Source organism: Theropithecus gelada, chromosome 13 (assembly GCF_003255815.1).
Source record: "Theropithecus gelada isolate Dixy chromosome 13, Tgel_1.0, whole genome shotgun sequence".
Lineage (NCBI taxonomy): Eukaryota > Metazoa > Chordata > Mammalia > Primates > Cercopithecidae > Theropithecus > Theropithecus gelada.
In genome coordinates, this window is record NC_037681.1 from 66,828,707 (window position 1) to 66,842,397 (window position 13,691).

Sequence of the window (13,691 nt, forward strand, 5' to 3'; positions counted from 1 at the left end):
AGACACCAACACACACAAAAGCAGAGCTAACAATACAAAGCGGCTTGTGTGTGGCTCAGATGACTGGTGTGAGCCCAGATCAGTCCAGTGGGGGAGTGTGGCTGCGCTGTGGGTTGGGGCCGTGGGGATATCCTGGCCAGAGGTATGATAGGCTGATAGTAACCTTACCGGGACTAACCCCTTCTTCTCCACTTAGGAGTAGCTCGGAGAGGAGGAAGGAGAAGTCCCGGGATGCCGCACGGTGCCGGCGGAGCAAGGAGACGGAAGTGTTCTACGAGCTGGCCCATGAGCTGCCTCTGCCCCACAGCGTGAGCTCCCATCTGGACAAGGCCTCCATCATGCGACTGGCGATCAGCTTCCTGCGAACACACAAGCTCCTCTCCTCAGGTAAGGCCAGCGGGCTCCCCTAGGCTGGGCAGATGCCAGCCTTACCAGCATGTTCCTATATGCAGGGGACCCTTCTGCTGCCAGAGCTGGAAAGTCTTCCCACTACAGAACTTTCACCCACAGAATCACCATCGTGAGTGCTTTATTCCTTCGTGTTAAACATCTCTCTTCCAGCAGTGACCTTCACTGTGAATCCAGCCGTGAGAGGAGGGCAGGGACAGGACCAGGGAAGAACACGGGCACCCAGAGGCTGGGGAGAACACAGGCTGGGAGAACCAAGGACAGCTTTTGCTGACTTCTCAGTTTGTTGCCATCTGGCCCGTAAGACCCATCCTCCACACTAGATTGAGTCTGTAGGACGCCTTCTCATCCTTAACTTCCAGTGCCTTCCCTAGAACAGCAAGTAGGCGTGCCCAGATGATCTTTTCCCTCTGAGAAGCCAGTTAGGCCAAGCAAATCATTTAGTCTCTCTGAACATTGGTTTCCTCATCTATAAAATGGCGTTAAACGTACTTCTTGCCCAGGCTGTCGGTGAGAATGGACTGAAATGATGTCTGTAAATCACCTGGCCTGGCTGAGCTCACTCACACTGGGGAGTCCTTGACAGCTGACAGCCGAGAGCATCACCCCTCCCCAGAAAACAACTGGTTCTCCCGTCCCTGGTACCTCTGCAGCTCCACAGTTCACACAGCATTTGCTTTTTCTCAGTTACATTCTTCAGGAAACCATTTCCTATGCGTCCTGACCAGAAACAGGTGTCCTGAGAAGTCTTCTGGTTTCAGATCCTATGTGACATTCTCGTCAGGGGTGTCAGTTCTGTCAGGATGCTGGGCAGCATGTTGTGCTCCTCCCTGCCTGGTCTGGTGCCACAGGTGGGGACAGTGTCTGACGGGTGAGCGTGAGGGAGGCACTCGGGGAGGGAGGGTTCTTTGGTGGTGGTTTTTCAGTTTTCCGGAGTAAGCCTGGTGCCTTGGAGACGGTGGATTCCGCCATCCTGTTATGAAGTGGCTATTCTGGGAAAGAGGGAATCCAGTGTGAGGCTGGGAGGCCAGACCAGAATGTACTATTCTAGTCCCTGGAGTACAGGAAGGATATGGGGGGCAGACTTTCAGAAAATAGGACGACAGTTCAGTGGGCCTGGGGTTGGAAGGCTAGGTAAAGAGGCGAAATGTGCAGACGAGAGCAGGAGAGCCAAGGGGGGAAGATAGGGTCTATAAATACTTTCAAAGAACAATGCAAGACAATGGCAGATACATGGGCCTAGATGCTGCAGAGAGAGAACAGTGGGCTGAGCCCTGGCAAGGGTTGGATTGCTGGATATAAGAAAGGCCGGGAGACTCCATCACAGGGCATTTGTGCACCCCTCCCTTTAAAAAGGCTTGTCTTCCTGGATAACTGAGGGCAAAGTCAGCTAATGTTGCAGTCATCTTTACATATAAAGAGTAGACAGTGGAGGATTTCATGACTGGATGAAGGCCCCTTCCCCACAATGAGACCCCTCTTCCCTGCTTTCCTGCTGTGGTACTTGAGATTCTGCTCTTAGACATTAATTCCTTTGGATTAATCATTGCTTCCTTCATCACCACTCCAATTCCTCCACCAACACAAAGCCCCAGAAGGGGTAATACAGGTTGAGTATCCCTTATCCGAAATACTTGGGACCAGAAGTATTTTTGATTTTTTAATTTTTTCAGATTTTGGAATATTTGCATTGTATTTATCAGTTGAGCATCCCTAACCTGAAAATCTGAAATTTGAAATGCTCCAATGAGCATTTCCTTTGAATGTTGTGTTGGATTTTGGAGCATTTCAGATTTCAGATTTTCAGATTAGGGACAGTCAACCTGTATATTAATTGTAGAACGCCTCTGACTAAATTTGGACTCGTTGAGTGTTTCTCCTTGTTACACAGATAAGTGAAGGACAGACAGGTTAATATTGCTCAAAGTCACACATTTAGCACATGGTGAACCTGCACCTGGAATTCAAGTCCTTTTGAATTTTGGTCCATGGGAAAACAGACATGGGACGGCAAGAGCATTTTGTAAACCTGGTCAGGCTAAGATGTTGACAAAGATGTTGACAAGGGCTGGGGTGTGGGATGTGGGGGAAGGGAGAAGGTAGGGGAATGAAGGTCAACAGAGGCAGCTGGGGGCCAGTGTGATGGGGAGGAGGTCCTCACACATTCAGAGAATTATTCCTGTCCTTCCCCCTAGTGCAGGGCTTCGTTTTCCATGCTTGCCCTCCTGGGCCTGGCTGTCTGTCTCAGTGGTTCAAAGGTTGGCCTGGAGAAGGCCAGGAGTTAGGCTGGGCTCTCTGAGCACATCTACCCGTGTGTGTGCTGGTGTGAGCCCTCGTGTGCTGATGAGAACCCCTGTGTGCTAAACACACCCACAGAGATAGGACCAGAGTGGCCACACTGGGACATCCCTTATCTGTCCCATCTCAGGAGCCTATTGAAAGTTGTGGACACAAACTTGCCTGCCCTCTGGCTGGGCTTGGCCCTATACCAGCTAGAGCCCTTAGCCTGTCAGCTCTGGTCCTCTCTGTCCCAAGGAAAGAAATGAAGGAAAGGGATAAAAAGTTTCTACTTTTGGCCATGTGGTCCTGGTGTCCTTGAAGGAGAAGTTCTCACCGAACGAGCACAGACCAGGGAGGAGGAGATGGTTTCTCAGCACCCGCTTTTCTCTGACTTCTCTCTTAGACTTCTGCTACGCATTCTCTAGACTGATTGTTGAATTACTTTCAGAAATTGTGAGACAAGATCTTTTTCTTTCTAAATTGTATTTTGCTTTTCCAACACATGTAGCATCATGAAGAAGAGTACAGGATTCGTGGGCAGATAGACCTGCACTGGAATCTTAGTTTGGCTGCTTTCTTTCTCTGGAATGTTGTAAAAATTTCTCTTTGAGCTTTAGTTTTCTCATCTGCACAAAGGGAATAATGGTGCTTACCCTGCAATGTTATTTGAGGATTGAGATAATAGATATAAAAGGCCTTATCCTCTAGCCTGCCACATATTAAGGTCTCAATAAGTTACAGCTTAGAAATAAAAATTATTATAAACAAATATATTGATTTATATTAAATATAGGCTTCTGGAGAAATGATGTAAAAGAAAACCCAATGTAAATTCTTACTATCCTGTAACCTACCTTCTAGCAATTTCTATCAAAATGCAGAGTTGTCAAGCTTTTCCAAGGCAAAACAACCCACACATTCATTATTTAAGCATTTCTAACAAAGGTGAGTACCAATTTTGGCTCACTTTATAATAGGAAATAGCTGGTTGCATACCTCAAAGTTCAAAAGGCTAAAAAATACCAGGTTTTTCTTTAGAAAAGTTTCTCTTTACTTAGTAACATGTTTCCCTTTGATTTTCACAGTAGGCTGTTCTGTGTGGGAATGTTGGAGAGGAAACCTCAACGTTGAGAAATTCAGGCTGTGGGTCTGGGCTGCCGATTGAGATTCATATCACAGGAAGCAAACTGAAACAATAGCTTTATGATATTAGCTTCCACGCTGGGCTGAGGACAGAACACACTCTTACAGGAACATCGGTGGAAATGCCACTTGATTGTCTTAAATCCTCTTTCAAGATGAGCCCCACAAACCATGAGCGAATCAGGGTCAACTCTGCATTCTGAGGGCATTAAACCGCAGTGAATATACAAAATTTGCTTTTCATTGTAAAATTAAATTTTGGGCTTGCCCAAACTCATGCATGATGAAGTCAAATTCATTTTCCATGGAGCTGGAGATCAGCATGAATTAAGGTTTCTAAAGAGAAGTGTCAGTTGCATTATGGATTCATCATTTGCTTAGCAAAGACATCAGTTATAACAAGAGGTTGTTTTCCTGATCTGTAGACTACTAAGGGAAAGATACTAAAATGTGATTTTAAAGTTTTTAAGGCTTGATATGACCTTCCCATGCAGGAAAAGTGGGACAAAGAAAGAACTGTGCAGGCAGATACATGTTCTGGTACCCTCTCATACCCCACTTTCAGACTTCTGTTCCCAGGCTTTCACCACTACCTCCACCCCTTTGTCCCACCTACTCCAAATCAAGGCCTTTTTCTGTCCTGTTTGGAAAGAGCTCAATAAGCTGATTCATGTGAGGATGTTAATGGGTGAGAACAGCTAATATACAATCTCTTCTAGAGATACTGACTTTGTTCAGATCATTCCTTTAACTTAAACTAAAAAGTCTGCTCAGTCAATAGATGTTTGCTGAACCCAGTCCTGTACTACATCTTATGGAGGGTAATGCAGAGAGGCAAGATAGGATAGTAAGATATATGCAAAGAACAAAGGCATGAATCTCTCCTAGTGGACTTTCAGGACTTCCAGGGAGCCCAGGAAGATCAGGAAGAACACAGTGCCTTCTGTCAAAGGCATCAGAGAAGCCCAGGCCTGCTAATGGTGGCATTTAAAGGTATGGCTAAGGCTCCAGTAAGCAATCCCAGAATGATTTCCCTATAGTTTGACTGGCACTGCTCTTGCAGTCTGCACATCCGGGAGGGCGGGGATTGGGGGTCAGGCTGTGGGTCAGGTGGAGGGGAGGAATCGGTTTAGGCAGAGCCTTAGAAGGAAGGCCCCTGTGGTGGTCACAAAGTGGTGACTGCCAAGCACGTCTGAACCAGGAAGACCCCGTCAGAATGGCTTTGAGAACAGTCAGAGCAGTCCTGGAACTTCTCGGAGTAGGAAACAAGAGGTAAAGTGACCTTGGTCGAATAAAATTGCAGCCAGTATTCTGACCAGCAGCACCGTGGGGCAGCCTGGTCTCTGAGACCACTCAGGAGGCTCTGCTCTGCCACTCTGCCTGCTCTCTCCCAATGCACAGCCCCTGCTGCCCAGGAAGTCCCACCCCACATGGGCGGTGCTGCTTGAAGGAAATGAGCGATGCTCCGGAAAAAGTGCTCCAAAACCTCAGCCCGCGCATATCCTGGCTGTGGGGAGTCATCAAAGCCTGTTTACTGGGGCTATTTTTAGCATTAAAGAATCTTGTTATGCTCCCCAGGATGGGCATGCGCCGTCTCAGCAGAGCACCTCTGGTTTTAATGACCCATCTCTCATCTTTGGGGTCAAACCCTGCAGGGTCCTCGGAAGCAAGTAACTGAGATCTAGAGCCCAGGATGATTTACAGACCCAGTTGGTGGCTTATTGAGCACCTACTCTGGGCTCCTCACTTGGTTCTGACCAAGAGTTGATGCTGGGTTGTTGCATCACCTTACAGCAGTTTATCTCTGTCTTCCCCACCAGTCTGTCGATTCTGAGGGGATTGCTCTTACACCTTTCAGTATCCCTGATTCTCCTTAGGACAGGACTGAGCACAGAGTAAGTGACACTTGTGGACAGATTACCTTGTGACTAGCATAAAGCAGACATGAACACAGTAGAAACTTCATAACGGTGTAGGGAATGAGTGCATTTTTCCATGTCCCTAACACTGAGCAGGATATTAATGGTACATCAGGGAAGACACAATGTTCACAGGGGAAGGGGCAGAGGGGTCTTCAGCCAATTTGTGACATGAGCCTCCAGAGTGACTAATCCCCCAAAGCAATGCTTTAGTGCCTCCAGGGTGAGGGTCTACCTCCTGGCTCCACAGCTTTCATTCTCAGCTGCAAGCTGGGAGTGACCTGGCCAGATTCCTTCAGAAGCTCCCAGGAGAATAAGCAGGTGCTGAGGGCAAATAGTTCCACAGAGGGAAGAGACCCTGCCCCAGCCCTGCCGTTGCAGGGTTCCTGAGGCCAACCTGGTGGCTTCCTGCTCCTCCAGCCATTGTGACCTTAGTCCCAAGACATTCTGTTTCCCTTCGTGGCCCTAGATTGCCCCTCTCCCTCCCAGAGGCCAGCTGACCCGAAGCTGCTGTAGCCAATTTCGCCACCTCCTGGAAGCAAATGCACTGGGCATGGGTGGAAACCAGTTTGGCTGTGTTGGAACCGTTAAAAACAGGAAATTTTAAGCAGGACTATTTCCTCTGGGACTAGTTAACCCAAATAGGGTTGTCTTGGGATTACTCCAGATTTTGAAGTCAGCATTACCACTGAGATCAAAGAAATTGAAGAGAAAATATCTTCTCAGTTGGCTAGAAACCACAGGGTTGGCCTCTGTGTATCTATAGAAGGTGGTCACCTATCTGGTGTGATTGAAGTGGCGCTGAAAACCTCTCCTCACTCATCTCCAAAATAAGTCACCACCTGCCAACACAGGCTAAATAAGGTCACTCATAGGACCTTTGAGTTGAGGCAGTAGCTCTCAGCATATGGTCCTATGAGTAGAAGGGTCAGCATCACCTGTGAGCTTTTTAGAACGAACAGATTCAGTTCCCACTAAAGACCTACTGAACCAGGAACCCAGCAGGGGCTCATCCAGGGCCAGCTTCATGGGCATGCAGCACAGGCGGTCTTAGAGGGCACCACACTGAGAAGGTTCTCAGGCTTGGTTTAATTTTTCCAATGAGAGGTCTCGCATTTTTATTTTGCACTGGGCCACACAAATTATGTAGCAGTCCTGGTCCCAGACATTTTTCTTTTAGCCTGGCCTATAGATGATTCTGATGCATACTCAAATTTGAAAGCCCTGAGTTAAGTCATTTTCTCCCCTAAAGCCCCCACTCAAAAGAAGATTTTAGCTGGGAAAGCTAACATTCACAGTGGCATCACCCACACCTGGGACATTGGTTCATCATCACTTCAGCGGGCTGGTCAGCTGGCAAAGAACAGGTGTATCAGCAGAAACCCCAAGCAGGGATCAGGTGTGTGTCTATGTATGGTATAAGGCCATTCCCATGACCTGTGGTTCTCCTTTCTCCAGGCTACCCACCTGAAACAGGGTGTAGAGAGGAAAGAATTTCCCTAATTTTGTTTCACCATTTTAGCAAAACAGAGGGAAAGCCACGGGGCCTTACTCTGTACAGCCCAACTCTTGGCTCTGAAGGCTTGCCCATCCCTGGACAGGACCCACTGTGATGCTGTGCAGAAGGCATCTGTGACTCCGGCATGTTCTCTCATCCTGTGTCCTGAAAGGTAGCTGGTCCCCTGTGCCTCCACTGAAGCCTCTTGGTAGGAAGATCTTGTAATGTGGATTTGTTCTTCTTGAGGAATAACGGCAGGTAACCCAAAGCTTAAATTTAGAGGCTCGAGGAAAAAGATAAAAGAGAAATCCAGTGCCCTTGCAGAAAGGCCCTTCAATGACATTTCACAGCATTGATGTATCCCTGGCCAAGTGGCCCATACATTGAATTGCATTTTGCATTCCTTAGAATAGTCTCCATTTGAAAGACTCCTTTTAGTTAAGTGAATATTAATATTTGCAAGTGACAAATTATTCTCTAATCTCGTTCTGTAAATCAAGTGAGGCATACTTTGATTGATGTTTGCACTGGATAAATACAAATTTTCATAAGTAAATTCTTTGGAGTTAAATAATGAACTAGGAGAAGTGGGCTGAAATAAAGTCTGTGGTCTGTGTATAATAACCAGAGACCTGGAGCCTATGAGGTTTTTTTGGTCTGGGACAAGAGCCGAGTCTGTATTTTTCAGATAGCAGAGGTATACTAGACAGGCGAGGATACTCAAAGTGTGGGTGGTTCGGGGTGGAAGTTTTCCCAGGCTGCACCCAGCAACCACCTGTACAGCCTGCTGAGAATGCAGTTGCCTGCTCACTCTGTTTTGCACCTCTGGGCTTCACTCTCTCCAAACCACACTGTATGCCATTGCCAGACTAATCTCCCCAAAGCAGTGCTTTGAGATGCACTCCTCTGATCACATTTGCTTGACACGTGAGGCCCCTCCAGGACACTGGGCCTGTCTCACCAGCCCAATCTCTGAGACTGGAAGATGGATTCTCCTCTTGAGCCAGATGGGCCTCTCTTCAGTCTAGGAGGGAGCTTGCTCCAGGGGTTTTCCAGTGCTCACACAATCCCATCTGGTTCAGAAGGCCCTTCTTTCATTCCACAGAGTGAAATCTGTTTTTCTAAGTCTCTGCAAATCGTCTTTGGAACAGTTAGTTGTCTGTGATCACCCCAAAGTGACCCCCTCGTCCTCTGACCCTTAGAGCTTGTCCCATCTACACTTTTCCTTGGAAGCCCAGCTATGACACCCTTGAACTTTTACTTAGCTTTGCATCTCTGAGTGCTATATATTCCTCACCCGGGATCTGAGCAATTTGAGGGTAGTGCATGTCTTGGAGTAGAAAGAAGAAAGAATTTACTGTTGTTACAGTTTTAGGCACTTTACATACTTATCTAATCCTTACAATTCAGAGGTGGAAATTGTTATTCCCATTTAGCTGATGAGGAAAGTGATATCCAGAGAGGTTGTTCCTTATTCAGAGTCATAGCCTAATAGGAGGGTGATCTAGGAAGAGAACCTGTGTTTAACTCCAAAGCCTATGAATGGTTGAGTGTGGCTTCTGGATTCAGCTGTCAAAGCTTGCTAACTTTGCAATCTTTATACCTTCGGACAAATGGCTTAACCTCTGTACACTTCATCTGTGAAATGAGATTAAGAATAGTATCTACCTCGTAGGTCACTGTGAAGATTACATAGCATGCTTAGTGCAGTACCTTTCATGTTGTGATTGCAGTATATATTAGCAGCTAAAATTTGTTCCTGCTTCTATGAGTACCGTTATATTCAGGCATACTTTGATTGATGTTTGCACTGGATAAATACAAATTTTCATAAGTAAATGTCTTTGGAGATAAATAATGAACTAGGAGAAAAGGGCTGAAATGAAGTTGGTGGTCTGTGTATAACCACCAAAGACCTGGGGCCCAAGAGGTGTTTTTGGTCTGGGACAAGAGCCGAGTCTACAGGCTGTACAGGTGGTTGCTGGGGGCAGCCTGGGAAAACTTCCACCCCGAACCACTCACACAGCAGCTCCTACTGCTCCCGTTACTAGTGCCAGAAGTACTGTTGTCACAACAAGCACACCGTCCTCACAGCCCCTGTCAGGGTGTCCTCTGTAGCAGTGGTGCTCATCCAGTGCCTGCTGCCAGGCTGGGGCAGACATTCAGATGGTCGGCAGTGCGCGTTTCCAGAAGAGTCTACCCGATGCCTTTGCGCCATCCCTGGCAAATGCCTATCTGTGCCAGTCACATCTGTTTTCACTCCACATTCATGTAACTGTCCCACCCCCCTCTCTTTCCAGTTTGCTCTGAAAATGAGTCTGAAGCTGAAGCTGACCAGCAGATGGACAACTTGTACCTGAAAGCCTTGGAGGGTTTCATTGCCGTGGTGACCCAAGATGGCGACATGATCTTTCTGTCAGAAAACATCAGCAAGTTCATGGGACTTACACAGGTGACACCCTCCTCTATCTCTTTCAAAAGAAGAAATGTTTCCATTTGGGGGTAGAAATGAGTAGAAGGTGCTAGCCACAATCCCACTTGACCTTTCCCTGTAAATGGCCCCTGTGACCCTCGCTGACCTCAGGCCACATGCCTCAGGCCACAGTCCCACCCCCAAGCATTGGGTTTGGCTTTGCTTATGTCCATCCTGGCAGACAGCTCTCTACTGACTCATTAATAGACTCTGTCATCAGTAATCCCCCATTACATCTTTCTGTCTGTGGACCTGAACTGGACTGGGATTATGAGAAAACCCAATTCAATCTCCTCCCTGCCTCCAAATCTGGAAGGTGGCTCAGCTTCCTCTTGGAGTCTTTTACTTCACTGTTAGGAATAATGATGCCTAACCTTGTTTTTGAAACAGGTGGAGCTAACAGGACATAGTATCTTTGACTTCACTCATCCCTGCGACCACGAGGAGATTCGTGAGAACCTGAGTCTCAAAAATGGTATCCTTAATTGTGTTTATTTCCTTCTTGCCCCCACTGGGTGGGAATCTGCCTCCCCTTTGTCTACAAGTATAAGGGAGATAGCTCATGGCCTTGCAATGCAGGAAAAATGGATGTCCTTAAAAAATTTAGCTAGGCTGGCCCTCCATTTAAGTGTGTAGCCTGTGAGATGAGATTGGGGCATTGAGAGGACCCGGTACTCAGAAGTATCTCCTGCTGGCCCCGCATGGTGCCTGGTGTCCCACTACTAGGGGACTCCTTTGGGTTAGGACACTGTCTCTAGGAGGTTTCATCACCCAAGAGTCAAGCATCTCTGCCAAATGACACCACCCAAACCAGTGAGAAACCAGTCTGTGCCAAAGTGCTTATAGGAACTACTGTAGTTCTCTATGGCTGTGGAACAAACCACCTAAAACATAGGGCTTTGATGATTATCTCCCAGCGTTCTGTGGGTTCAGTGGGTGGGTCTTATACTCCATGTGATGTCAGCGGGGCTGCAGTCATCTGGGGGCCAGACTAGGCTGGGGTGATCAGGATAGCTCACACATGTCTGGGACCTTGTGGCAGGTGGCTGGAACCCTGGATTCAGCTGGCATGCTGGGACAGTGGGACTGTTCTCTCACTCCATGGAGTCTCAGAGACTCTCCCTCTGCATACGGTGTCTCTAGGGTAGCCAGACATGTGGCAGCTCAGGGCTCCCAGAAGCACTAAGGTGGAAGTTGCCAGGCCTTCCCAAGGTTTTGTCCTCAAATTAGCAGAGCATCACTTCTGCCCCATGTTGTTGGTTAGAGCATGTTACAGGACAGCCCTGGCTCATTGTGGGAGGAAACTACACAAAGCCATGAGTGTCAAAAGGCATGGCTTGTTGGAGCTACTTTTGGAGATGAGCTACCACAGGAAATGGTACCCTGATGAGACATAGGTCAAGTAGGTTTTGACGGAGAAGAGATTTAAAAAGATCTAGCGTACAGGACCTTACCCATGGGGATACCCAGCAGGTGCCAGTGGATGAGAGGACCCACACAGGCAGAAAGCACGTTGCAGTGGTAGTGGAGCTTCCTCTCTCGTAACTGTGGCCATTCAACAAAGGCATGAATAGGGACATTGTTAAGAGGACTGAAGCTTTGGGCAGAAGTGGGGCTTAATGACTGTCAAGGTCCCTTCCAAACCTGAGATTCTGTCACTGGTCTGGGCAGATTCTGTGCATGTCTAGATGTCCTCTTTAATAATATCACCTGTCACTGCCATGGGGCTTATGCTCGTCCAACCTGAATAACAGAGGCAGTGAGGCTAAGCCTACAAGGTTTGGCTCTTATTACCACACATGCTGCAAAAGCAGATACTTCATTGGCTCACCTCCACCCTGTTACAGACTGAGCCTGCAAAGTACAGAATTACAACCACCTCCTCTTCTACCACTGCCACAGCTCCCTCACCCAGCTCCTCTGCTCTCTCATCTGCAGGCCTTAGGCCACCTGGGTCCTAGAGTACACTGGCAGAGAGCACCCCATCGGCTGCTCAATGTCTTGTCTGGTTCTATGGGGAAAGGGCTACCACACTTTCTAAATTTCTCTAAAAAGAGATTCATGTTCTGAATGGGTAGGTGCTTAAAGCCTGAGAAAGCCTGAGGAAACCAAAGATTGATTTCTTCTCCACTCCAGAAACCCTTGGGCCTTTGGGTTCTTAGTCTCAGTTCAACCACTGACCATAGTCTTGAGTTTGAGTCTGTGACCAGAAGCAAGTACCCTACTTCTCTGTTCCTCAGAGTCTGTCTTTTCAAATTGCTGGTATTGGACTAGGCAAAGGCGACGACCTTTCAGTTCTCAAGTGCCATGATTCACAGCCAAGTGACCTCTAATTATCTGAGTAGAACTTTAGATCTCTTGATCTGCATATTGAGGACTTGGGATCAAACTCATGAATCAGCAAGTCTTCACTGAAGGTACTAGCCTGTGGATGGACTCATAATGTAGACCTAAAGGGTTAGTGTGAGTTCCTAGAGGAAAACAAAGCCATGAGGCAGATTGCGGAAGGTTTTGAAGGCCAGGGGGAGGGCCTTGAACTTTATTCCATAGACAATGGGGAACTATTGAAGGTTTTTGTGCAGGGGTGGAGTGATCTGTGTGGAGCAGTGTTTAGAAAGAATGATCAAGGCCGGGCATGGTGGCTCACGCCTGTAATCCCAGGATTTTGGGAGGCTGAGGTGGGTGGATCACGAGATCAAGAGATCGAGACCATCCTGGCCAACATGGTGAAACCCTGTCTCTACTAAAAATAGAAAAATTAGCTAGGTGTGGTGGCGCATGCCTGTAATCCCAGCTACTTGGGAGGTGGAGGCAGGAGAATCACTTGAACCCAGGAGGCAGAGGTTGCAGTGAGCCAAGATCATGCCACTGAACTCCAGCCTGGCGACAGAGCGAGACTCCATTTCAAAAAAAAGAAAGATCCAGTGTCAACATGGGGAGAATCTAGAGGTTAGCAAGTTAAAAGGCCTCAGTAATACCCAAGCAACAGCCACAAATGAATCCCTCCAGCCCCCTCATACCCAACAACTGGTCTGGTCCTGGTGGTGGGGCCAGATCCCAAGATACAGGTATATCTCATTGTATGCTAACCCCACCTCTGAAAATTAAAATGGCAAGAATCATAATTTGGTGTGGGAGAAATGGTTTTATAATCGTGATGAAGGAATGTTCTCTCCTTTTTTTAAAAAAATTCACCATTCAGTCTCTTACTGAGTGGGGTCCCCTAAGGGTGTTGAAGTTTTGTTCAAGGGTGCCACAATTCCTTTGACACATAACTGTTCAGGAATATGTCAGTCAAGTCAAGGTCCTCTGGAAGTTTAAGTGCAGGGGCTGGTGACTGTTCCTGGAGGAAGGAGTGTGACTATTTGAAACAAGGCTCCAGATTGTTCTATGATGCTGGGTAGGGGCAGGATTATATCTTTGAAAGTAGGAACCAGAGATGGTGGTGTAGGCAGGATTTGGACATAGACAAGTGGGATTCAGCTGGCACTCTATTCATTACTTTGTTTTACAAAAAGTGGAAAATGGTTCTGAATGGGTAGGCTGTTTGGCAACTATAAGGAAGGAAGCTATATTGCTGGTCTTGGTGATTTATTTAATTCTTGCTGAAAGAGAGGATATGATCCAGGTTGAGTTAATCTGTAAAGTAGACTTGCTCACCAAATCCACTGTAAGGAGATTCCTACCAGAGGTCTCTCTAGAGCCTTAATACATATGTCACTTCAGGGAGAAAGCTAATGGCATGGTATACTGAACACAGCTATTGCATTTTGCAAATGGAGTACGGGAGGGGTTAAATTCCTCCTGAGAGACAGGTTATATAAAGGAAAGACGGGAGTGTCTGAGAGACATTTCTAACCTGTGAGGCTTACACTCTTGGGGTAACTGTGGCCTCACCCAGATTGTCCCTTGGAATTTCTGCAAGGACCTGGTCCTTGCCCCAGAAAAGGGTTGCTGAGTTAGTGGCTGA

General features: G+C 47.3%; 1 protein-coding gene across 2 annotated transcripts in view; it reads left to right on the forward strand.

Moving 5' to 3' along the window:
- Positions 1-13,691, forward strand: part of EPAS1 (endothelial PAS domain protein 1) — a 90,344-nt gene that overhangs the window by 50,679 nt on the left and 25,974 nt on the right. For both annotated transcript variants that reach the window (XM_025405669.1, XM_025405670.1), the window contains exons 2-4: positions 197-387; positions 9,549-9,700; positions 10,112-10,196. In XM_025405669.1, coding sequence (XP_025261454.1) covers positions 197-387; positions 9,549-9,700; positions 10,112-10,196 — 428 coding nt within the window. The remainder of the gene's footprint in view (positions 1-196; positions 388-9,548; positions 9,701-10,111; positions 10,197-13,691) is intronic.